Source organism: Oryzias latipes, chromosome 16 (assembly GCF_053564925.1).
Source record: "Oryzias latipes strain Hd-rR chromosome 16, Olatipes_Hd-rR_3.1".
Classification (NCBI taxonomy): Eukaryota; Metazoa; Chordata; class Actinopteri; order Beloniformes; family Adrianichthyidae; genus Oryzias; species Oryzias latipes.
This window is the reverse complement of record NC_136252.1, coordinates 27,474,451-27,501,365: the sequence shown is the minus strand read 5'-3', so window position 1 is coordinate 27,501,365 and position 26,915 is coordinate 27,474,451. Positions and strand designations below refer to the sequence as shown.

The 26,915-nt window shown below is 38.8% G+C and overlaps 1 protein-coding gene across 3 annotated transcripts in view; it reads left to right on the top strand.

The window, feature by feature from the left end:
- The window catches only part of myom3 (myomesin 3), a 68,886-nt gene that overhangs the window by 21,331 nt on the left and 20,640 nt on the right, over positions 1–26,915 (top strand). For all 3 annotated transcript variants that reach the window (XM_078932741.1, XM_078932742.1, XM_023964567.2), the window contains exons 9-25: positions 1,151–1,291; positions 1,372–1,533; positions 3,757–3,898; positions 4,719–4,918; positions 8,095–8,148; positions 10,687–10,814; positions 12,980–13,163; positions 14,174–14,348; positions 14,455–14,576; positions 15,093–15,280; positions 19,961–20,087; positions 21,291–21,472; positions 21,632–21,746; positions 22,842–22,998; positions 23,253–23,359; positions 23,698–23,742; positions 24,670–24,806. In XM_078932741.1, the coding sequence (XP_078788867.1) occupies positions 1,151–1,291; positions 1,372–1,533; positions 3,757–3,898; positions 4,719–4,918; positions 8,095–8,148; positions 10,687–10,814; positions 12,980–13,163; positions 14,174–14,348; positions 14,455–14,576; positions 15,093–15,280; positions 19,961–20,087; positions 21,291–21,472; positions 21,632–21,746; positions 22,842–22,998; positions 23,253–23,359; positions 23,698–23,742; positions 24,670–24,806 (2,366 nt within the window). The remainder of the gene's footprint in view (positions 1–1,150; positions 1,292–1,371; positions 1,534–3,756; positions 3,899–4,718; positions 4,919–8,094; positions 8,149–10,686; positions 10,815–12,979; positions 13,164–14,173; positions 14,349–14,454; positions 14,577–15,092; positions 15,281–19,960; positions 20,088–21,290; positions 21,473–21,631; positions 21,747–22,841; positions 22,999–23,252; positions 23,360–23,697; positions 23,743–24,669; positions 24,807–26,915) is intronic.

Sequence of the window (26,915 nt, the reverse complement as noted above, 5' to 3'; positions counted from 1 at the left end):
TTCAAACAGATGATGTCTCTGCACTTTTGCTGAGAAGTACTGCGAGGTGAAACATGATACGGTACAGCCCTCACACGAAAAAATTAAGTGGCAATCACTTTGAACGAAGCTTTATCAGCTTGTAATGGCATCAGGGAATGCTTGCTGTGAAAATGTGCTGAGGAATTTCATGCAGCCATTTTTGTCTAACTGACACTTTATTATCTCAAATGAAGCAGGCCGTTCTTGCCAACACAAATCTCTCAATAAACAAAAGCACAAGTGTGAAAAATGTGTTATTGTCCTGCTGAGAGAAGCAGTGGGTTTGAATGATGCACAGACCTGAGCTGTTTGTTTTAATAATGCTGTGTACGCTGCTGCAATGGCCTGAACTGGAGAGTAAAACACATAACTACAACCAGGATATCACTGTCTCTAAGCACAATTCACAAAGTTTTATTCTTTTGGTTCTTTGTCAAATGAAAATCATGACGGAGTGGACAAGAAAAAAAAAAGGGAAAAAATGCCTTGTGGATTTTCTGGTTTATTTTTGCTCATGTCCTCAGAGGACTTCTACCAGCACATTTATGCCCATAGACGAACGGTCATCCTTTATCCTTTATCACAACTGTACCAGTCAGGCTGGGATAGATTTTGGCCAATCGTTTTCTTCTTTCAGTTTATTTCTAGCCTTTCCCATCCAGCAGCAAAGCAATCAGATCAAAACCTTTTGTGATGGAAATATTGTATTTTTACTATTCGGGATGTATTATTTTTGGATACACACTGTTTTTTTTAAATAAACTTTAGGGGTGTAACGATTCATTTTCACAACAATTGTTGGATTCATATTATAATTTTTGGTCGCTGATACAATTCATAGTTGATATTAGTTCATTTTAAACAATCCAGTTCATTGACCTAAAATGGATCCAGGACATCTTTAGCCAGAAATTCAACCAGAGTGACTCAGAGATATTCTTTATTTTTGCTTCAAGACAATCAAGTGTAAATTAAACATGTGTACAAACAAACAGGTACTTCATGTCAACTCCATTCACAGTTTCCGCCAGTTTCTGCATTTGCCGTATTTCCTCTACAATCTGATTTGCATATTATTATTATTATTATATATTACCCCTTAAATCTGAGTGTCTCCTGTCTCTATTAGCTGTGCAGCTGCAACCAGAAGCCCAGTTTGACACCACCTTCACTCCAACCTGGGCTAAAGAAGGCTCCAGCTTCACCTTGCATTGCACCTTCACCTCCCCTTTACTGCCCTTCCAGCAGGATGTCAGCTGGTTCAGAGATGGTGAGTACAATGAACAAGGAGCCTGATTTATGTTTCTAAATGTTTCTTTTCATTCTGAGGGATTTTATGCATTTTTCCAGGTGTACAGCTGCATCAGTCCAGCACCACGGATATTAAAACATGTGACAACAAGGCCACCATCACTATAAAAGCTGCACACAAGGAGCATGAGGGGGTTTATACAGCCAAGCTGAGGACCCAGGATGGAGTCCAAGAACACAAGTCCTTTGTCTACATTGAAGGTAAGACCCAAGATGTTCTGGATGATATTTTACTCCATTTCAAAATTTACATTTACAAAAATTTTGTTTATATATTTTGCCGACAGTTTACTTTAACTTTTAAGACCCAATCTGATTAGAAACATGTTTTTAACATGTTTTTGTGGCACTTTTTCGGATGATAGAGGACATATATAAAGATAATTATTAATCTTAAAATTGCATTTCTGAGCATTTCTAGATTAAAATCTTTGTGAATCAGGAGCAGACAAAAAACTGCTGTTTGAAAAAGAATGTATTTGTGATCTAGAAAACACGTTAAGTGGGTGGCACGCTCCCTGCTCCACTCTGGATAGCTCCAAAATTGCTTGCCATTTTTGCTGCACGGGTAATATTAAGTTCAGGGTAAGGGTGGTTGAAAGCTAGCAGGAGAGCATATGAACTCATATAGTTATGGTTGATGGGAGGGGGGGGGGGGGGGGGGGGCGAGATTACTCCACGCCAACGGTCCCCACCTATAACTAAAAGAAGAATTTCTCATGAACCACTGCCGGTCTGCAGAAACAAGAAAACAACATGTTTTTTGACTTAATTTTTACAACAGCTCTACAGATGATCAGAGTGGATCTTTAACAGGCATTCTGATGAAAGTTTGTTTGTTGCAGATGTTCAATTCAGACTAACACAGCAGATGACAAAACTTGTTACTGAAAAATGAGATTTAAAAGAAATTCACTAAATGGACCATAAAAAGTGGGTAAATGGGTAAGGGAAATGTTTGTCTTTCCAAATAAAAATGGACGCCACATCTGCAATGTCTGAATGTAGCTGAATCTGCTGTTGAATCCCAAAAAGACGCCATAATCTTAAGAAATTAGGAATTATTACTTTGTTTTTGGAAACGCCAAAAGTGCAAGAAAAAGAAGCGGCTGCCTGTGCAGTGATAATCTAAGTTTTCAGTTTTTGCTCATGCACTTTGTTTTTCTAAAAAAAAAAAAAATATCTTCTGGTCTTTGTTGGCGTGCCAGAAAGATCAGTATGATTTGAAAATGATGTCAGGCCTCAAAGCAACCTGCTGTTTAAAGTTGTAGCATTATCTCTTTAAAAATCTGGCATGTGCTTAGGAGTGACCTTGAAATGGTTGAGGGTGAAATCTCTGTTTGTGACGTCACATTGGATAAATAGTGTTTTGTGCAAATCCTCTGCCCCAAACACCATTTGTATTCCGGCTCTGCCTTTTACTCCTTGTCCGCAACCAGCGGGGATTCATATGCTGAAATTGCACCATCAATCAAAGTGTTCTGCAGTTGAGGGCTTGTTAATGTTTTCCTGTGAAAGTATACATTCTTCATGGACTTGTGTTCCTTTTGTATGCTGTCTGCAGCGAATATAGAAAGCAGAGAAAAGCTGTCACTTTTCAAATCTCCTCAGTATTACAGGGACTCAGGCAGTTTCTGCATGTTACTGGTGCTGATGAAACCCAATGATATTCTGTGGCTCATTCATGAGCTTAGTGAGCATTAAATAGCATTTTAAGAACACCACGCAAATGAATCTCCTTCAACACTGAGTTCTGGCTCTCATTCAGGAGCCATGTCTTTGTCACACATGGAGGCACTAATTAGTAAATCGGGGAACTTTTCTGCATGTGTATTTTCCCCTTTATTCAGCTTGCATCACTAACTGGGATGACAGTAAAGCAAAAACAAATGCAAATAAAATGTGCATTTTTTGTTGAATTCATTTATTTTCTTTTTACTAAAGTACTGTTTTATAATCCTGTTCTTCTACTTTCAGCTTTTCCCATCTGGGGTCGCCACTGCCAATCAGCTTCCTCCATCTAACCCTGTCTTCTGCATCCTCTCCTCTAACACCCTCATGTCTTTGTTCACTGCATCCATAAACCTCCATCCTCTAGACCTCATACCTGGCAGCATCTTTCTACAAATATATTCACTCTGTCTCATCTGAAAATGTCACAACCACCATCTCCAAAAGTACTTTTTTATAATCACATATATCCACTCATAATGATTTCATTTTTCCTGATGATTTTTTATCAACCCCAACATTTGACCTCACGCGATCTGTAAATCTTACACTTTGACATTTCCTCTCATCCTCTAATGCTTTTTTTCCTCTTTTCTCTAAATATTTGCACTTGTCTTGTACGTTCTCATTCTATTTTGTGTGTGTTTTGCATTTTGTTCAGCTCTGTCATGTCTCTGGACTGTACGTCCTTAGATGCGTCCGCTGCAGCGTTGGGCAGTCCTGCGTCTCCTCTGGCCGTGCAGGTGTCTGATGTTAACAGAGACTACGTCTTCCTGACCTGGCAGCCGCCCAGCGCAGATGGAGCATCACCTATCCAGGGTTACATTGTGGAAAGGTATTTCTCAAATTAACCACGCAACAGGATTATTTTATTAAATCGTTGGGGAAATTTAGTGCAAACGTTCTAATTATGGATCTTAAAGCTTTAAAGTCCGACTCCAATCATCTTTTTGAAAGAAAACGCAATTTTCATTGGAGTGGGTCTTCAATGGTTTTCACTGTATCTTCTTACAACTTTGGGAGTTTTTAGTATGTTCTTGTGGCATTTTCTAATGATGGAGGACATAAATAAGCCGTTGGCGTCTTCTGGCTTCTGTGGGAGCTGGCTGATAACTGGCTGATAACTGACAAATGAAATCTCTGCATTCATGTGTTTCAGGATTCCAGTGCAGATCCGTTTTCATTCTGCTTGGTACATTTCTGAGAATATCTTTGTGTGTGTTTGACCTTGTAAAAACATGTTTTTTCTCATTATTGGTAGTTATAAAACGTGGGATGCCTTCTAGTTCCCTAGCAACCCCTTTAATGGACACAAAATTGCACCGTTTTCTGTCTTTGTTTTCTACAAAGGGAAAAAAAAATGTTTTTTTGCTCAAAACAATCTGAGCTGAGTTTTAACTTTGAAAATCTTTTTTGCTTTGAGATTTTCAGGAGATGATCCTTCACAATTGTCAGCCTTGGCAGTGCCTGTGCTGACGTGCTGTGTGGGCTGCAATGTTTTACAGCTTGTTTTATGATGTTGTGGCCTTTAAGGCTGCTCACAACATCGTGTGCTTGCTTTCTTGTTTACCTTTTATTCAAATGTGCCTTTCCTCTGTTTCTGCTGTGGCATAAACATTATTTCTGCTGCATTGATTTATGTCTTTCTCTCTCAGATGTGAACAGGGTCAGGATGAGTGGGTGCGCTGCAATGTGCATATTCAAAAGATGTGCCACTTCCCGGTGTTTGGGATGAAGGAGAAAACTTTGTATCAGTTCAGAGTTCGTGCTGTGAACCAAGCCGGGGCAGGACGCCCATCCAAAGCCACGGAGGCCGTCCTGACCGGAGATCCTCTGGAGCACACCAGGACGACGGGTATGATGTATACGTGTCGTCACTTGCTTGTCTAATTAAAAAGAAAAACAAGAAACGTACGCCTACTAGAACTCTCTTTAAAACACAGACAATATGCTGCACTGCTTTTCAACAAGTAGACCAAATGCTAAAACATTTTGGTGGCATCTATCTTCAGACATTTTTCACATTGGTTTGACCTTGTCTTTGCTTTGCTTTTGGATTCATACATTTTTATTTTGTCTAAATGTGGTTATTTTTTTTGTTTGTACCTTAAAAACTGTTGAATCTCAATTTTGGGGATTTTTGTTGTAGAAAAAGACCATTTTCTACTCAGGATTTAGTTTGGGGTTCCTTATGTAGTTATGGTGTAAAATATTGATAAAAAATGAAGCTTTTAAAGATAAATTATTAGAACAAATTGTAAAGTAGGAAAAAAGAGGCTAAGTGCCAAAGACTACTAAGAGTTCAGGTTTAAAAATAACTAAAATAAGTTAGTAACATATCAAATGAACCTTAAGTTAGTTTAAAACTTTAGAGTCTTTGAGATCTGTAAAGTTAAAGATCTGAAATATAAAGTAGAAAAGGCTGAGACCATTCGAATATTTAGAAATTATAAATTGAAACATAAGATGACATGCTTCTCCTCCTGGTCTCAGTTCAGAGGAGAACAGCTGATTCTGAACTGCCTGTTGTGAGTTCTTGTTGCTGTGTGGGGCAGTGTCAGAAAAAATAGTCTGTATGATCTTATCTAAATGTCTAAGCTGGGTTGCCTCTTGCCATTTGTGACCTGCTGTAGCTGTAACATTGTCACATTCTGAGCTACGCATATGTTTCTGTATTTGTTCTTTTACTGGCTTTGGTGGGTTTAACTGAGGGGTTGGGGGGGGGGGGGGGCTAAATCTGCCTTTCACCTCATTACGACTCTATTTTCTTATCTCTTCCTATGGAGACTGGGATACCATTAGCTCTCAGTAACCGCCTCACTAACCACTTTCATTCCACATCCCTATTTATTTTTGTCGTGTAGACTGGAATTTAGGTGTGTCTTTTAACAGTATAAGCAGTACTTACAGTGCTTTCAAAGTTAAAAATGTCAAATAGACTTCTTCAGGAAGTGATCCTGATTCATGAGCTTTTTTGTGGCCCTGAAGGAGAGCGGTCAACCTCAGGTCACAGGTTGAATTCCTGCTCTGCTTGCCGATGTGCATTGAAGTGTCCTTGAGCAAGAGGGTGAAGCTCAGAGCACTAATTCTTTGGAATGTTTTTGTATTTAGTTACCCTCAAAAGTCCAATTAATACTAATAACCATGAATGTGTCTGTACATTATCATGGGGTTGTGTTGTTTCCTACAGTCTTCTGTTTGTTCTGCTTCACTTTAAGCTGTCATCCCCCGGCTTCTACATCATCGCTCCAGCTCACTTCTCTGCTCTTTCTCTGCTCTCTGATGATGAGTGCTGCCCTCAATTTACAGCCATGAACATCAAGACAATAAACCATCACAGAGGACACAAATTAAACCATGCATAAAGAAATCCATTTACAAAAACATTAGCATAAATTACCCACAATATTCACCAAAGACCCGCTCTAATAAAAACGTGTGTTTTTGGTGTTTTTATTGTTCTTGTGGCATTTTCTGATGACAGATGAGAGAGAGAGAGAGAGACAGAGAGACAGAGAGAGAGAGAGAGTTAAGATCCTCTTTATACAGATTTTTGTAAATAAGGAGCAGATGAAAAAAATTTGATATATTTGTGACGTAGAAAATACGCATGGCGGGCCACAAGCTCTTTGCTCCGCCTCATTCTGCATCCATTTGTAGACAATTAGATCCACGCACTTCTTTATTTTCCTCGTCTGAGCTGGTATCTGGCTCAAAACTGTACAGCTGGATCGCTCCAATATTGCTTGTCATTTTTTTATTGCACCTGTAATGTTAGGCTGGGGGTGTGAGGGGCTTCAACCTAGCAGGAAAGCATGTAAACAGAGAACTCACAGCAATGGGGAGGGGAAGGGGGGAAGGGGTTGCTTTGCCTGTTCGTGTTCTTATAAAAAGGCACTCAATAGAAGTGTCTGCTGAATCTATTAGGAATGTAAGTGTGAGGAAAAAGTGGTAAGCAGCCAGGTGTGCAGCCCCTGACACACTGTGCTGCAGGAAAGGAAGTACACGGGTTGGTATGCACGTCTGGTGAAGGGGAGTGAACGCGCATGAAAATGTGCAGCTTATCTGTCTCTGATGGTTAGTTGTATATTTCTGTCCAGCATCTGCTCCGTCACATACATGTGGTACAGCTAAAGTCTCACTGTTATCTTTAGTACTTTAGTAAGTAAAAAACAACCACACAACGCTTAAATGCAAATGAGGGGTAAAAACTTTAGACTTAAAAATATTATCTTTGTTTTCTTGATAGTATAAACATAACTTGGCCTTCGTTTTACTCCATATAGAACCAATGATGTACTTCCATCGTGAAATTAGCACATAAAATTAAAGTGCGCAAGATAGGACACCCTTTGAACCATCTCATTTGACTTGTGTACCTCACCTGAATCTATGTTGTCATTAAAGGCTTCCAATGTTCTTCTCCTCCTTTTATCTTCCTTCTTTTCCTGCTATTAGAGCAGAAAGAAATCTCGATGAGCTCCTTTGATCACTGTTATTAACTTCATCGCCCGTTTGTCTTAAAGAATCTAAGCGCCGCTCTTCAGAAGACAGGTGTCTTAAAGTCAGGATGGGGAGCACAAACTCTATATCTTGAAAGGCTTTACTTTAATTTGTCAGTCACCTACATCATCTCTGCGCTACAACAAGCATCAGCGGTGTGATTATCCACCTCATTTCCCACAGTCACCCCTGTTAGGGACCCGCGAATAAATCTGTGCTGCCAAATAAAGGCTCGCTGTTCGCAGGCAGTGACAGTGTAAACTGAAATGCATTATTTTTTTTCTTTCAAGATGTTTTGGTTTGTTTGAAATCTTTATAGAGTGGATGGTGTGTGTGTGTGTGTGGACAGATGGACTGTGGTCAGATGCTGTGGATCATTAAACACACATGAAGGACAGGCAGGAGGTTGATTTGCTTCTGGCCTCGTCTTCATCTTCCCATGTTCCCCTCATTTGCCTCTTAATATTACAACACAAAAAGGCCATTCTCATCTGTCTAATTCTCTCTGTTTTTTTCTCCTCCTCTCAGTGGTCCAAGTGGGCAGAGGAAAGGCCATCACCATCACCAAAGACGAACTGGAAGGTGAGAATGCTCCACTCTCGTTTAGCAAATGATTTTTTTCTTATGTATAAATGGGACATTTTCAGAGAGCATGTTTTTCTGGCAAATGTCACGCCACCTCTTATAGCTTGCCGCCGGCTTGTGTCAATGTCGCAGCTTCACAATGAGCTGGAGTAAATGCATAGCTGCGGCAATGAACATCTGATACATTTACAGAAGCACAAAAAGTGAGGAGACTCCCCCCTGATGTGGTGGTAAAGCACATAATGGCCCGGGGTACAGTGAAAGCCTGTGAGGGGGAGTGATAACCTTGACAATGAGACTCACAGATGGGGTGAGGAGAAAGGAAGCAGGGAGGGAATTTGTGTTCAAGGAGGCCAGAGGAAAATAAGATGTGGGCTGGAGTCTTTTTTCTGATTGGTGAAACACATTTAGACACGCTTCTGTAGTGCATATTACATATTTTCATAATGTACATGGAGAAATTCAGCAAAGACTGAACAGCTGCTTCAGATTTCATTGCAACTGTTAGAACGTTTGTTCATTTCATTTCCATTTCAAAGTTTTGTACACACATACATGTAAACGATTCAAAATAAAATGCTGACAGCTGTGATGTCGTTTGAAGCAAACGTTACTTTAGTACCGTAAATAAATTGACAGCTGCAGTTTTGAGAAATATTACAGGTTCAAGAAACATTGCAGAAATCCAAACTAAGATTTCCAGGACATTTATTGAACAAGCTTCCCAAAAATGAGCCCCATATAAAAAAACAATGTCTTCATCTCCAATAGATGAACACAGTTCAACGAATTTCTGTTATTTAGTCTCACTCCTTTTTTAAGGAATTTGGGGATCTAAAGGTTTTACTCTTTCACACTTCTCAATAAAAAAAAGATTGAATTTCTAAAAGAATTCTTGAATTGGATTATCGTCAGTCTGAATATTACATTCTTAAAGTATCTCAGTAATTGAATAGGAGGATGATTAGTTTTTGGTTTTGTAAAAAAAATTTAAAAAGAGTCTATATCTCCAGATTATGCATGCTTGAGGCTTTGTGGTAACAGTTACATTTATTGTGTCTTAAGCCTAAATATACGTATATTTACTTTATGGAATGATTCAGTCACTTTTCTGTGTTTTTTAAGCTAATTTATGACAAACAGAATCAAAAATGTATGATTTGACATTATTAATACCACTCCTTATTTTACATAAAGTGTATCATCTTTATTACTGTTGAACCATAAACTTATGAATCCTTTTTCTTATTCATTTTTTAATTCTGGTCTGAAAATTTGATGGTAAATGAATCTGGAAAATTTGCATAGGAAGCACAAATAATCATCTAAAAACATCACAGTGAAAGAGGACTGAAGACTGAACCTTGAGGACTATCATTATGTAACTTTTTTTAAATTTTTTAATTTATTTTATGCAACATTACGGCATTGCCAAAGTTTTCTTCATATTTGGGGGATATTGTCAGATGCCTTTTTTTAATCAGTAAAAATCTCTTGTAAACTTCTTGGATAATTATTTGTACAACTGCCATTGTGAGTTTGAAAATACAAAAAAAAAAAACAAATAAATCAATAAAGTCTTAATAAATATGTAACTGAACTATTAAACACTTTTTGCAAATTGAAGTATTGCACACATACAGGCCTTAAACGAGTACGCTCAGACACGCTCAGTCTGCTTTTCAAAGTTAGCATCTCTTGATTGGCGTATTCCTGTGTTTTTGTAAAAACATCAGAAATGTTAAAAAGAATCACCTCATCTGGGTTATGAATTTGTTATATCAGAACAACACACTTACTGTTATAATATTTTAACATCATATAGGCTGAAAAAATTAATCTTTTTTATTGTTGATACATAGACACGCCTACAAAGTGGTTCTGGATAAATGAGTTCCAGGAGGATGGCGTGCAGAACGCACGGTCTAGAGAAATTAAGCAAACAAAGAGTCACTTTTACAACACTTGGCAGCAAAGTTCAGAAAGGACAAATCTATAAACACTGAGAAAGACAAACGGACAAAAGAAGGTGTGTAGATGAAACGACATTGATGCAAAAAGCTCAAGACAAGCTCTCTGGAGTTTAGTCTGCTCTGTATGCAATCAGCCCCTCAAACACACACACACATGAACCCCCTGCCTCTTCCAGATCAGCATTTCTTAAATGAGTGCGCGCTCTCTGCTGTGGAACTCCGGTGTTATCCACACCGCTGCACTGCTAACTCTTCAGGGGATGCAATCACAGAGACCTGCAGCACAAGAAAATGAACAATTCCAGCTGAATCTGAAGACTGCTCCGGTCCTTGATCTCCTTGCAGTGTGCTGAATCAAATATAAGTTTGCTGAATCATCTTTTACTCAGGTGAAACTGTGTTGAAAAGGTGAGGCTCATCTCTCTAGATCTGTGTTTGTGTCATATCCAAAAGATTGGAGTTTCAACGCTTTAAGATTAAGCATGAGGAAAAGCTGCAGCAGCACCTTCTTGTCTTGTTTTCTGTTCTCTTCATTCTTCCTCTCCACACTTTTGCCGTGCAGGTCAGATAAGAGTTCCTTTTCCTCCCACCGATGTCCATGCCTGCGAGGTGAGCGACTCCTACGTAGTGCTGCGGTGGACCGAGCCTGAGCCCCGAGGCAGAGAACCGCTGACCTTCTATGTGGAGCAGGTCAGGCTCTTCTCCACAGACTCCCAAAGATGCACAAACATGCAAAACATTCTGCTTCCGATGCAAATCATATCACTGAGCAACACTTTCAAAAGAAATGTTTAAAAAAAGATCTGCTTGTGGTTGACATTGTGAATCCAAGAGTGAAAATTTGGATCATTGTGCAGAAAAACTTGAATATTTTTATTTTGTTGCTACTAAAAATAAAATAATACAGTCAAAGAAAACTTTCCAGAGATGGTTCCTCTTATTCTTTTCTATTATTTAATGGCCACATTTTGAGCATGGGAATTTCCGCAGAATATCAAATTTCACAATACCCAATGTACAAGAGCAAAACATATACAGACTTACATGTATGTGAAATACTGATGTCTTAATTGTAGTACTACTCTACTCTACTTCTTTTAAAATATAGTGCTGTATTAATCATTTGAACTGTGTATTTTTCAATTATTGCCAAAGCAGGTTGTCCTTTTAGAGGTTGTCCTTTAGAGCTATTCTGAACTGTGAAGGAACTAAGAAGCATTTTGACCAGTTCAAACCATGTCAAAACCAGCAGTTTTGCCAGTGGAGATTAGTAATATGAACCTCTAACTGAAGGAATGCTGGTTCTATTCCCAGTGATGACAGATCAAAACCAGCAGTGCTTGACATACCCTCGTTTAAATCGCACTCTGATCATATTTTGTTCTATTGAAAACCATTCTCAGTGGTCTTTGGATTAGGATTAAACAGTTTTTAACCAAAAACAAAAACCTGTGTCGTTCAGTAGAAATTTGACTGAGTTGTGGACAGAACCGTTGGCATGGAGTAAGCCTTCCCCCATTTCCCACCATCTATTTTTTTACACTCTCTCCTTCTAGCTTACAGCCCCTCACGACCCCAACCTAACATTAGCAGTGCAACAAAAGTGGCGAGCAGTATTGGAGCTATCCAGCCATACAGTTTTGAGTCAGTTTTCAGCCGGGATGAGAAAAAACAAAGACGTACATGGATCTAATTGTCTACAAGTGGATGCATCAAAATGGGGCGGAGAAGGGAACTTGTAGCCGGTCGACTGTCGCACTTGTGTCACTGCTATAGGCTTATTCCAACTGCAGGTTTTCATCTGCTCCTGATGCATGCTTTGAATAAAGAAATACTCAGAAACACAATTTAAAGATACATTTTCTTTATGTTCTTAAATAATGAGACAAAATGCTCCGAGAACATGTTGAAAACACAAATAACACCATTTTCATTGAAGAGGGTCTTTAAACTACCTTGGTGGTGTTGAGCAAAACACTTGAACCAGCTTTCTCCACAAGAACAGTAGGCACAGGTTGAGAATCCCAAAGAAACTGGCTTCAGTCTCAACAGATGAAGGTTAAAAATAAAAGAAAAAAGTTTACTTCTGATACTAAAAATCCATATATCTAGATGCTGTTATTTTGGGAAAATAAACTTTAAAAGAATATTAAGTTTTGTAAGTTTTATTTAATGAACTAACTGTCTCATTTTAGTGACTTAATTCTAGCTTCTTAGTTATAACTTTTAGATATTTTTTCTTAACTACAGTTTAAAATTAATAGGCTACCAAATAAAAAATATTTTTCCAATTATTAGAAGTTTAAACCTGATCTCCCCCTTAAAAAAAACTGCTTTGACTCTCTAATATCAGAATCTCAATATCTACTGACTTCAATTTGCACAAAAGTGCCACAGGAACTGGATTTAATTGAAGTTTTATAAGTCACTTTGGTAATAAACCTGTCAAATGTATCTGAAATGACGAAAACCAGCTGCCTCATGTCGTTTAAATAATGAGGGGGAATATTCAAATACCCTATTTGCCCTCAGGTCTAAACATTATAATCACTTTTGGAGTCTTCATTCTGTTGTTGTTTTCCACCTGAAGCTGAAACAAAGACTGTACATAAAAAATTAACAAACCTTTCCTTTTTGTTTTTCTGTTCCGTATTTGTTTATGCATGAAGCAGCTAGTTGGTAATGCTCTTTTTTTCCTTTGTCTGCACACAAACTTAAAAATTAACTCCTGATTATCTGCTGTTAGTCTGAACCCTGCAAAATATTTGAGAGGGTGAGGGATAATGAGGGTGCCCTTGGAATAGATGACACCATGGAGACATGCTTTGTGTTTATTAATGCTGCGCCTTGGTCAGTCCTTGGCAGGGCAGAAAAGCTGGGGCCTGGCCAGCCTGGACATGGTGGTGAGCTCTCCGAGGTTCCCCGTGTTTGGCCTGGCGAAGGAGAAGCAGTACTGCTTCAGAGTGCGCTCCGTCAACAAGTACGGCGTCAGCGACCCCTCTGAACCGAGCGCGCCCGTCTCCCTCGCAAAACCACAAGGTAAGAGGATATTTTTGTACTTGCTGCTACCCATTCATTACTCTGCCTTCTGCAAAGGTCAGTTACTTTTTGAGGAACATCACTTTCAGCATTTCCCTGTAGCATGAGCTGCTGATGCAGTAGCTTTACACATAATCTGGTGGATCTAAGGGGATTTATGTGTGCCAGTTTACACCAGTTTTATTTTACTGTACAGGTCATCGTTTGTCCTTTTATCAAAATTTAGGCTACCTTTTTTTGTAATTTACTGTTGGCTCCTAAAAAAAGGTTTGTAATTGAATATAGATTCCTAGCTGACTCATTTCACTTCAATTAAGTGATACTGTCTTTAAGGACTTTATCTGCACGTGTTTTTAAAATATAGCAGTCAGTCACTTGTGCATAATTTAAGGAGCTTCAAATTAAATAATCTGAGCAAAGAAATTAGATTTTTGCTCAACTGCTCTTAGGTTGGTCAAAGAATCTAATGTAAAAAATCTTTTCCGGAAATTATTAACTGAAAAAAGAAAGTTATGCAAAAGTATGCAGTAGGGATGCAGCAATTCACTTCCCACGATTTGGTTCAAAGGTGTAACATACAGTTCAGTTTTAAACCAAGAATAGTGGCTTCCCTATACTGCATGAATAAGTGCTGATAGATCTATTTATAATTCAGAGTAATTATAGTTAAATTCTTAACATGTGTCCCCATCTGGCTTCCTTTGTGAGAGCCCTGCTGCATGTTAAAATAGGAGCACAACAGACCTGCAACTGCACCTGACATAAACCTCTGAAATTCAAAAGATGCACCAAGTGCATACAAGTTTAGTTAATTCATGTGACGAGGAGTATTTTACAATTTTATTTATATTGTTTAGTGGTTGGGGCCATTTCAACTCCCGTTTTATTTTGTGAGGGAAAAACAAAGTTTGGGGAGAAACGTGCTTGATCTCGTACCAATTTTGATTCATTTTTGTGTCATAAATGGTGAGTTTTATTTGTTGGTGAAGGACTGATGTAATTTCTTTCAGCTGTGCCGGCTCCGCCTCACTCAGTAATTGCCATCAGAGACACTGACACCTCTGTGCTGCTGCAGTGGGAGGAACCCGCAGACAAAGATGGCATCCTGGGATATTATCTCTACTACAGTGAAACTGCTAAACAGGACTGGAAGACCGTTAACAACAAGCCTGTGGTTAAAACCAGGTCAGAGTGAGATATCTTTGATATGTTTTTTTTTTTTTTTTTTTAGCATTTTGGATAAAAGCAGGTGCTGGGAAGAAAAAAATCCTAACTGAATGGATGTTCTCAGGTTTACAGTCCATGGCCTGAAGACTCGCAGGGAATATGTGTTCAGGGTGAAGTCTGTAAACCGAGCTGGAAACAGCAGATATTCAGATGAGTCTGGCCCCATCATGGTCAAATCAGCGATTAGTAAGTACAAAAAAAGACACTAATGCAGCACATCAGCACCCTGCTTAGGCTGTGTGCCTTCCACACTGCATCTGATTTGTCATGCAGCTTCCACCAAGTGGCTTATCAGTCAGTGTAAGGCCGACCCTTCTGACTTTCTGTGCCGTCTCATATAATATAATGTGCTCCTGCTGGCTGCGGAACAGTACAGTGATGACTCATTTGGCTTGCCAATCACTCCGGGCAAAATTCTCACATCCATTCTGCTGCTCTGGCATCACCTGGGGTTGCGTGGCACCAGCCCAGCTCCTTGTGAGAAATACATTTTCATCAAATTGAGAACAAGCTGAATGCATCCTTCATCTGAGAATCCTTTGTGTGGGCTGACAGTCAAGAACTTGCAAATCGAGACAGAAGCTGAAGTCTCTCGGGGAGTCACTCGAGTTTCTTTTTTTCTGTTCAGATGGCTTCACGGCGCAGATTTACAGCCAAGCAGTCGTTCTTTTGTTCCTGATTGTAATTTCTGTGTCTGTCCAGATGTTCCCTCTGCTCCCTCAGCCATTTGCCTGCTGTTGTGCACTGGATCAGAGATGGTGCTGGGCTGGAGGGCTCCTTCCTGTAAGGGAGGAAATCCTGTTCAGGGATACTACCTGGATCAGAGAGAGAAGGGCATGGAAACCTGGCGGGAGGTCAATGTCAAACCAGCCAAAAAACGGCAGTTTAAGGTCAGTGATGCCCCTTAACTCCATAAAATTGAATTCTTTTAAGTTTAACAGATGACATATTTCACAAGCAATACTTCCAGTTTGAAGATCATATAGTGAGCCTATTATAATAATTTTTCCAACTTTTTTATAGAAGTGTATATTTGGTTCTATGAATTATTGGTTTACCTTTTCGAGAGGTCATTTCATTACCTAATAACCTGCATAAGGGGTCTGCCACCTGAGGCTCCGGAGTCGCATGCGGCTCTTTTTACCCTCTATTGTGGCTCTCTGGTTGAGAAAGAAAAAGTTTAATTTTAAAAAGTAATGTCTTTTAACGACGTCAATCAAGTGAAACAAAAGAGACAGTTAAGTCAACTCTTTTACACAGCTTGGCTCCTGACTACAGTACCCATAATGCTCCAACAATCCATCAAGCGGTTATGTAGTTGACCAAAATCGTACTGGAACATTTTTGTAGATTTTTGTGTGTCATATATACCACAGAAAGCCATTTGAGATCAGCTAGCACAGCCAGACATCCTGTAAAAGCCTCATAAAAGATTTTTTTTAAATAATTTCAGAATTTCAAGCACACCTTATGGTTCTAAAAAAAAAAAGGTCACTCAATTACCTCAGATTTATTTAGGTTAATTATAAATTGATGGCTGATGTTTAACAAAAGTGGTAAAATTACATGTATATTTCTATTTATTCACTGCTTACATTATGCTGCCTTCTACAACATTTGTTGCATTGAGATGATCCTATACCATAGGGTGTCTTTTATTTTGAAAGGTCATGTGACCCTCTGCCAAAAGTTGAAAACTATTTCATATTTTTGAAAACAGGCAATTTTTCTCTTAATGTTTTATTTATGCCGACATTACAATAGTTCATTTATATTTAGCAGGATTGCAACATGAATATGTAGCAGGGTCTTATTTTTGTGGCTTCTACTGGGTTGTGAGAAATCAACCCGAATGGCTCTTTAAGTGTTAAAGGTTGAAGATCTATGACCTAGATCAGGGGTCGGCAACGCATGGCTCTGGAGCCACATGTGGCTCTTTCATCCATCTGTTGTGGCTCCCTGTGACTTTGGAAAATAATGAGTATTTTATAATAATTAAATTTTATTTTAGTTTGTTCATTTTTCATGGCATTTCAAAGGCGCTAATAGCTCCGCACGAAGCACGAGCCACGTAAAAAAACAGCTTGTAATGAGCTCGTATTTATCGGGCGAGACCTGCAGAGCTGATAGCAGGGAGAGGCACGCGGGGCGGCTTCAATAAACACTCCGATCTTCTGCCGGGAACTTGACGTACCGCGGGGCAGAGACCAACTCGCTGATGACAGACTGAGAGTTCGCGCCAGCGTTGCCAGATAGAGTCACTGGTTTCCAGCCGAAAAGTCATCTGAAAACCGCCAGACCCAGCCAAAAACCACCCAACACAGCTTTTGATGATGTTTTTTTTTTCATACTGGACTGATAAAATAAAAGATTTTTCTAAATAAAAGATAGTTCAGACTAAAAATAAAATGTGTACAATATTGAATATTTCTTCAGCAGGCCGCCTTCTTCCATTCATTTTCTTAACCCGCTCTATCCCCGCTATAACCTGCGTCCGGCTCTTTCATCCTTGTGCTGCGCTGGAGCGACCCGACTATCGTATTTAGCGCTCTCTGTGTAGAACACACTGAGGAGCGCGGGGGAAACCAACTCTCAGCTGCAGAGGATATGAACAGGTGAACAGGTAGAGAGGAAAAGCAGGTGGAGAGGCGGAGGAGGGGCTTTGGCTTCAAACTCTGTCAGAGAGATGAAAACACGGGCGTCAGATTCAGACGCAGCTTTCCCTGCAGGAGTTGAAGAAGAGACTTTCTCTGGGATGATTTTATGAACTCACACATGGAAACATGATTACCAAGTAGAACTCTTCAAAATAATAAACCTGATCTCTCCACATTCTCAGTGTCTACCATGCATTGATAAACACATCGCTCCATGCAGCGATCAGACCAGAACCAGTAACTCCTCCCAACGCGGCCGCGGTATCATCTTTTAAAGAACATAATGTGCATTTGCAGCGACGTATGCTTCAGACGATCTCCGATTGGCCAATCTCCATGTCAATCAAGTCCCGTACTTCTCAGTGAGGATTTGATTGGCTGGTGGATTTTAAAGAAGTTCTTTTCTGGCCCGCGATCTACACTCATGTCATTGAAGATCGACCAGTAGATCACGATCGACGTAATGAGCACCTTTGAATAATATATACATGCATAATATATATAATGATGTCAAAACGGGTTGTGGCTCCGGGAGCTTTCTTTTTTATTAGGGGCGGTCCCAAATGGCTCTTTGAATAAAAAAGTTTGCCGACCCCTGACCTAGATGGAGTAGTATCTGTAATTGAGCTAGAAAATTGTCTGGGGTTTGTTTCCCATAACTTGAAATACTGAGAATTTATGGATTTTCAGCATGTTTCTATGATGGTTTAACACAAAGGAAGAAAAACTTTTTCTTTTTTCTACTGTTGTGAGGAAAATGTAAGTCTTTTGAAATGGCAAGCTTGCCTCATGTATGTGTCATGTGAGGTGGTCCTGAAAGGCAGCAGAAAAGAAGAGATTTAAAAGAAAAATGCCGAAAAAAGGGAAGGCAGCTAAAGCTAATGATGAATGTTTGAAATATTTTCAAAATGGGGCAAATACGCAAAGGAAAACGAAAGCAGCACAGAGTGAGAGAAGGGAAGCTCAAATGCAATAAAAGTTTGATTTGCAAAGGAAATCAAAACGGATATAATTAAAAAACAAAAACAATAATAAGCAAATTGTCAGAACTTTATAAATGATTTACAAAACTCACAAAGAGTCCAAATGTAAGAATGCCAGATTTTTATTTGCTAAAAAATACATTTATACAAAGCAGACTGTTCTTTTTCCAATCATGACAGTATTTGCTAAAGCTCCTTCACTCACACTGGCTGTGTCACTAGGCAACAAGCAGTGTCCATGGAGACCCAGTGGAAAATAAAATCTTTGACCCAGCGAGTACAGGTGCCCCATAATTAGACATATTGCAGATATGTGACTGGCTTCTTCTGTCTGCTGCATTAAAACAAAAAACAAGCTTATTTAAAGAGAAACTCCACGGATAGCAATTACAGTTGTGGTGTGCAAACGTGTGTCGTCTTGAGCGCTGCAGGTCACCTCGCCGGACAGATGTTTTCTGATGAAAACTTGCAGCAAAGTAAGGACTGTTCATTGAAAAAACACTAAAGGTTTTATTTAAATCAACTTTCTGGCTTCCTGGAAGCAAATTAGACTTATTGGAATATTGATTGGACTCTGCTATTTGTGGTCAGGGACACTTTACTAATCTTGCTCTAATTAGAATAATAAATTAGCAAACCTTTAAACCTAAACTGAGTACAGCTTGTGTAAACACAAGAGCGTAAAGAGACGAGAGCACATTCTGCAAAAAAGGTGTTGCTCCAAAATTATGTAATATTGATACCAATGTCAATTGTATGCATTAATGCATTGAAACACCTTTTTAATGTAGCTGGAGGAGCTTGAGTTCATTGTTTTAATATTCATCAATACGTTTCCATTGGGTTCACATAGGCATGGGTTTAACGCTGCTTTTGCATTTAGAATGTGAACCAAGCTTTTATGCAAAACCCTAAATTAACCAATCAGATTCAATAAACATCACTCTTCACTGAAACAGCTAATGGGTCATAAACAACCGAAACACAGGACAGGCGTTTCGAGCTTTCTAATCTGAAGAAGTAATTACGTGCAGTAACCTAGGCTATAATCTGCACAGAAAGATGCACTCAAGCTGTGAATCATTTAAAGTTGCCAATCTATTAGAGAAGATCTATGTCTTTGCTTAAAAATGTTTCGGTTATTGCAAATGAAGATTCACTGTTCATGTGTTTTTTATATGGGCGTCCTCATAAAACAGTTGACAAATCTGATGCTGCAGAAAATGAAAACATTTTACACACCATTTGATCGCCATCTAGTGGGAGAGTGAGGTACATCCATCTTCAGACCGAACTGAACCCCTTTTGGGATGCTGGAGCCGATCCCAGCTACTGCTGGGCGAAGGCGGGGTACACCTAGGGTAACACACCTAGGAACAATTAAGAAAAACACATTAACCTTAATGAAGAATGTTTTTTGACTGCCTGGAGAAAACCTACGCATGCATTAGGAGAACAAGCAAACTCCACACAGAAAAGTACCAGCCGGGATTCTAGCTGCGATGCAATGGCACTAAATATAACATTTAGGAGCCAAAAGGAGCTGCTCTGCTAACCATCATGGGTTCACAGATCAATTGAAAACCTCAGAACGTTAGGATGCTGAGAACAGGATGTAATCCCACTTTTCCTCCAATTAAACATAAAAACGTTGCAATAAAGATAATCATTACTTAAATAAGTATGTTAATGAGGAGACAAGCAATTTATAGAAACGGCATTCCAACATAAAACATGATGTATTCAATTGATTAAAGCACAGATTATTAACTCTTTATTCACAATTGTCTGATAATCTCTAATCTCTTGCTGTATTATTTTATTTTGTTCTGAATTAATTCTTTTTAATAATCTTCATGGATTACATCTTCATCTAACAGTAAGTATGGTTTTTGGTGTCATAATTCCGATGTGTGGTGTGTATCTGCAGGTTTCCAACTTGACACAAGGACATTTCTACCAGTTCCGTGTTTTTGCTGCCAACCACGCTGGCGTGGGGAAACCGTCTGATGCTAGTGAGGCTTTCCTATGTGAGAAATGGACGATGCCACAACCAGGTGATTACATTTTTTTTTTTTTTTTTGTGACACAAAAAGTGTGGTTTAAAGTATTGCAAAGGCGATTTGGAAACTTAAATCCTGATCTGTGTGTATTTGCTGCATGCTAGTCCTTTTTTTCTTGTCCGTTGTCTTTATCTTACAAATAGAAACAAAAAATAGTTAAAAATAAGTAAAAATTATTAGGAATAAAAAGAGAAATTATGTGTCATCAACAAACTGTTGGTCTAGTTACTAAAAGAGACCAACTGTGTCATTTTGAAATTGAGGGACCATAGAAAAATGTTTCCAGCACACACACACCTGCATGTTTATCTTTCTTCACAATGAAATCAAATCCATCAAGCTGAAAGAGTCTTTTCTTCTGTTGTCTGTATGTGGTCATTTCCAGCTAAATAAAAAAGTCTAGGATGACTTCAGGATTTGCTCATTGTTCCTTTAAAATACTCAGTGAGCAGTGGGGGTCAGCAGTTAAGTGAATAATAAAGTAGCTGTTATGGTGTCTACACTAACAGCCTTGAGTTAGCATTAACTTTTAAAATTCAGTAAAAGAATCACATGTGAAATGTTCTAAATATAATCATTGAAAGAGGGGATTAAGAAAAAAAAAACACTTTTTATGGGAACATGTTTATAGTTTATTTGTTTTTACTTTTTACCTCAAAGTCTGCAGGAACTGTCCATATGATATGAGAAGTGAACAAATCCCAGCAGAATAAGATGCTGCTACTTGTTGTGCTCGCTGCAGAGTGTGTTATACCCGCTTCATTAGGACTGAGAAACCACACTTCTGAGAACAAAATGATGTATTTTACAATTTCAAAATTATACCCGCTCATGGCTTGATGTTTTGGTTTTTTTTACCTTTGTGGTAGCTCATAAGTTCCAGCATGTCTGGTACCACTTAGATTTGGTTTTTTTAGGCCATTATGATTGAAAATGGAGACAGTTTGAGTAAAAATGGACATCTTTTGCCGCACATCTCATTAATCTTGGCAAATGGGCTTTCCTGTGTTCCATTAATAATTTAAATGTGAAAGAAAATCATTGCACTAGTTGATTACAACATATAGCCCTTTAGAGGGCAGCTGTAGATAAAAGTTTTCCTTTTTTTTTCTGCTTTGTTTTGACTCCTCACGGTGACAAAAAGAGCAGACACAGATGCAGTCTGCCCTGTAGTTCATTCAACTCTGTGTCCCTCAGGTTGCCCTTATGACCTGGAGATCAGGGAGGTGAGAAACGGCTCTTTGGTGCTGCTGTGGGCAACTCCGCTGTATGAAGGCCAGGGCCCTGTCACTGGCTATTTGCTGGAAATCAGTCAGGGTGACCAGTCAAAGGACTGGACTTCTGTGAATAAAAAAACAATCTCTGATACGCATTATAAGGTGAGAAATACATGTTCGAGACCTGAATTAGCAGGGCCACATGTCTGCTGTTGTATGTTGATGTGAGCCCCACTATACAGACGCACTGTCTCCATCAGCATTTGCACAGTTTTTCACACAGGCTGATTAAATAATTGACTTCTTTCTCGTGGCATTCAGGTGGCAGGTCTTCAGGCTGGTGAGACTTATCGCCTCCGCGTCTCTGCCGTTAATCAGTGTGGAGTGGGCCGTGCTTCTCTGCCCTCCGAGCCTGTCACCGTTCAGACTCGACCCGGTCAGTCCGCTCGACAAGCATGCAGTTCTGTATCGACTTTATCCCGCTCAGGGTCGTGGAGGCGCTGCCGGCTGAGCCCGCTGTCATTGGGAAAACGTTAAAGGAACTTATGCATTCTGCCGAGAGATGCCCTGTTTAATTATAAGTGAGAAAACAGAATGAATTGAGTAAAACTGAAGTGAAAACACTGGAGCATAATGATTGGAAGTAACTGATTTCTGGCAATACAAAAGGCAGCTGTTTTCTCATTTTACTCTCATGAACAATTTCAAGCCTTTCCTTTCAATGACTGGTATTTTACTGAAAATAAAATGCATTGTGCTCATTTTTCTTTTTAGCACAAACAATCGCCCTCTATAAAATGACCAAATCCTTGTTCAAAATGACCTAAACTAGGACAATGTTTCAGATGAAAAACCTCACCTTAAGTTCCAGATAATCATGAAAGGATTTTAGACACTTTAGTGCTGAAATTATGTCAGCATTTAAAATGAGCTTTGTGGCAATAGCATGGCTTCTTAATAAACAATTCAAAGAATAACTTGAAGAAGCTTGCTTGGCTACATTTGGCATTGGAATGATGTTTAGTCTGCACCTGATGCTATTTTTGGGGTTTTGTTTTTGAGGAATTAAAGTTCTGGGGGGGGGGGGGGGGGCACAAAATTATTTCTTTTTCTACTCTTTTAGTCTGATTCTTTTGAAGGCAAAGTACTCTGTCCCTCAATGATGTCCCACTAAAGTGAAGAGCTTGAATTTGAATATATCTATATCTATATATATCTTTATAGATATAGATATATATATTGAAATACCTAAAGCCCTATTGGGTGTGGATTTCCTCTTTTCATTATTATTAGTCAACACATGTTCGAGAACATTTTTGTTTCCTTCCTGCTTTTATTTATTTTAAACTCTATAAATTGGGCTTTTATTTTAATTTTTAGGTGAGTGTTTGGGGGAGGGTCTTATGTTTGTATCACAAAAGATTCATAAGATATGAAATAAAATAAAAAATTAAAGATTAAAAGACCTTTTAAAGGTCGAGATTATAGCAGGACAAAGGAACGGCTCCATAAAACCGTGTGTTCTTCTCAGGAACCAAAGACATTGAGATCGGAGTGGATGATGATGGCTTTATCTTCCTGGGCTACGAGGCCTCTGAGATAAACAGCGAGAGCGAGTTCATCTGGAGCAGAAACTACACCGACCCGACTGATGCTACCAGACTGAAAACAGAAACCAAGAACAATCGGTAGGCAGTTTGTGAGCATCAGTACTTCTTTTTTTTTAACGTCTATAAGATTAAAGATCCAGAAAGAACAACAGGCAATTAAACAAAAAAGGCCATCATTCATTTAAAAGGACAATCTCCAGTAATTGTGTTAATCTGCCAGAGAAGAATCACAGCACAGAGGGTGTTGGCTGACAGCCTCTGCTTCAGGGTGGACAGATGAACAAGAAGCTCCATATATGCATGTCACTTTTTTTTTTAAATCTGCCTGTCAGGTCGGTTCTCACCTTCAGAGACCCGTCAGTGGAGGATCTGGGGCTCTATACTGTGGAAATGAGCGATAACCCCCACCTGTCATCCAGCTACGATTTCACAGCTGAAGGTACAGCCACAGTGCAGTGAGGAAGCCATGAGTGAAAGTTGGTGAAAGTGGAAAAAAATCGCATCTCATTTGTTCCCCTCCCACCCCCATATTTTACTGAGGAAGCTAATGGCAGAAGAAAAATACAGAGCTGTCACTTTCAAGGGTTAATGAGCTTTCCTACCAAGCAAGTAATTACACGCCTCACAGCCATTTCCACAAGGTCACACATCAGAACAAAGCATATGTTCCCGGTTTACTTTTCTGCTTAAACGTGTTCTGTTTTCTGGTGCTTTGGTCCAGATCAACGATGAATTAACCTTCACCTACTTTCTGCTCTTTTTTTTTTTTTCTTGCAGACCTTGAACAGCTTAAAGAACTCAGCTGGCAAGTCAGAAATCCATGTATGTGGGACTAAGATGTATCATGCAGCAAAATAACAAAAACATCCCAATTTAACTATTGTAACCCTACAATGCAAAAACCTAAATCTTCAGAGTTTTTCAGTAGCAAAATAACCTTAGTTTGAGAGAACATGTCAATATTTCTCTTCAAGTCTCACTCCAAACATCTATTGAAAAGCATTTTCAGTGGTCTTTTCTTTATCAAAAAAAAAAAACCTGTGTCGTTTTCTATTGCATAGTTTCTGCAGAGCGGCAGGAGTTCCTTTGAAATTTACCTTTGAGTTGTGGGCGGGACTTTTGGTGCGGATTAGGCCTTTCCCCATTTCCCATCATCCCTTTGTTTACTTGCTCTCCCGCTAACTCACAGCCCCTCACATACCTAACATAACCTTACCGGTGCAACCGAAGTGGCAAGTAATTTCGAAACTATCCAGTTGTACAGTTTTGAGCCAGATGTCTGCTCGGACGAAGAAAACAAAGACGTACATGGATCTTTTTGTTTGCAAGTGGATGCATTAAAATGGAGAGGAGCAGGGAGTTTGTGGCCTGCTGATTGTAGTTTCTACATTACAACTACAATCATTTTCAAACAGCATGTTTTTTATCTGCTCCTGATTCACAACAACTTGAGTAAATAAAATACTCAGAAACACAGTTTTAATCTTAATTTTCTTTATAAATGTCCATCATCATGAGAAAAGGGCTACAGGAACATGTTAAAAACACCAAAAACACAATTTTCATTGGAGTGGGTTTTGAAATGAAATGAATGTTCTTACCACTTTGACAGATCTCTTTGCTTATTTAAAGAAGATATTTCAAATTTTAAGAACTTGTTACTTATTTCTAGGGTCAAGTCATTCATTGGGTAACTATGCAGTCCTCTGTCCATTGATTAATCTGTTGTTTTTTTCATTCCTCTTGCAGTGATAGCCTTAAAGTCCGGCTGGGAGGTGGAAGTCTCAGAGAAAGGCGGCGTTCGTCTCTGGCTGCAGACAGAGAGTCTTAGCAACGCTGCTGAGCTGCGTCTCATCTGCAACGACCACGAAATCTCCGGCACTCCGGTGGGTCTTCCTGCATCACTGCAGCTTTATGTGCTGAAGAAGGACCAGCATTCCTGTGTTAAAGACCCCTCTATCATCAGACCACTCCTTCATCTTATATGTAGATCAACTCTGACGTTTGTAAAGTTTTTGGGTTATTTCTCTGTCCCAAATACTATGGGCCACCGTACAAATGAATACGTCTCTTTCAATCAGATAAAAAAAAAAAAGATCAATATTTCAATTGCAGAGATAAAATTAGAAAAAAACTCTCATAAGAAAATGCATATTTAGAAAGTGTCGTAAAAAGTAACACACCAATATTAAAACATATATTTTATCTTGGTAGCACCTTTGCCAGACTTCAACCTATTTGTTATCACATTTAGTTCCAGTAAGTATTTATTGAATATTAGAGAATATCAGACAAGCATTCAACTGTCCTCTGCTTATTTCAGTTGATGATTCCCAGATTTATGAAATGTTTACTGCAAAAACAGGTAAAGAATACTAATATTATGAAGAAACTCACATGAAAGGAGTAAAATTCTTTGTCCAAACAGCATGTAATTTTTACTTAACAAAAAGATCTCAAAATCTAGAAACAATGAGTTCCACACAAGCATTTAAAAAGGGAAAGATAAGCACAAAAAAATTAGAATTGCTTAAAACTGAATGTTATACAGGCCAATATCGTGTATTTTTCTGCTAGTTCTAAGCAAATGTTTTATTTTTTGTTTTTATTCGCCAAATTTTAGTTCATAATGTTTATCGTGAAAAATATTTGTATAAGTGAAAATGAGAATACTATCTCAGTACAAGTACCAAACAGTCATCTTAATAAATCCCCATAAAATCTAACACCAGAGCTTGATCTTAGAACATAAACCTACATTTTGGTTCATGCACCTGTGATCCGCCCACACAGAATCCTATCTCAGTCACGTTTTCCCAGATTTCTTATTATAAGTGTTTGATGCTTAATATTAGCATGTGTGTACCTTTCAGAATGTCCACTTAACAAAAAACTGTAGTACAGCATTTACAAACTATTTGGTACTTGCAAAAATTCAAAACCTTATTTTAAGACATTCAGGATTTTTTTTTTTTACCAGGTTTGAAGTTGTTTTTAAAGTTAAAACAAATCGTTGCGACTGAGAGAGGATTCTGTGTCGACGGCTCAGAGGTGCATGAATTCACCTTTATGAAAAGTCAACAGCTATCCTAAGCGGCAATAATTGTTTTAACAAACAGCGTAGGGCAGGAAATGAAGGTTGTCAGTAAAGATGAGGAGCAGCTGTGCACAGCAGCACAAAGGAGATAAAGTCTGTCGATGAGGTGATGGTGACAACGGCAGCCGCATCTGGCAAAATGTCGTTTTTGGTTAAAATCAGGGAAACGACGTGTAAACAAAGTCTCTAACATTAACTAATATAATACCAATTACTCATCAAATTAATAGCTGTAGTTGCATTAAAATCAATAGAAAACAATAGTACAGCAGTTAGAAACTATTTGGTACTTCTTCTTCCTTCCTCATGATACCTCAGTCGATTAAAATTGCTTATCTGGATCATTTCTGTTCACAAAAAGAACCAAACGAACAAACAAAAATCCATTCTCGATATTAACAAAAGACGAAACCATTCAAAATGGTGAAATGTGACATGAAATGGGCTGCTTTAAACTGCAGCTTAACCTCCAAAGACCACAGAAAGCAAAATAAATGTACAAAACAAATCTCATTAAGCATGAATATGTGTCATGACGGCAAGTTCAAAACAGTCATTAGTGCTGTCAGGGTTACTGAACCACGCTCTAAAGCGCCCACAAAAACAAACAAACAAATGCAGCCCAGAATATTCCACTGCGTTATGACAACCCGGTCTCATCCTAAAATGTGTAGTAGCTACATTTGTCCACATGGAAATGCGTGAGAGTTTTACAAAAACGCCCCCTAAACTGTGAGGGGGATACGTTTCATTTTTCTATTCATTTTCTACGAGCCTTCTCAGGATCACGTGACTTTGGAGGTTTGGCCTGCCGTGAGCAAAAAACATGGCGGATGCACGTTCATTTTTCGGTGGAATATCCCATAAAACAAGATATTTTGAGGACTAATTTTTATTT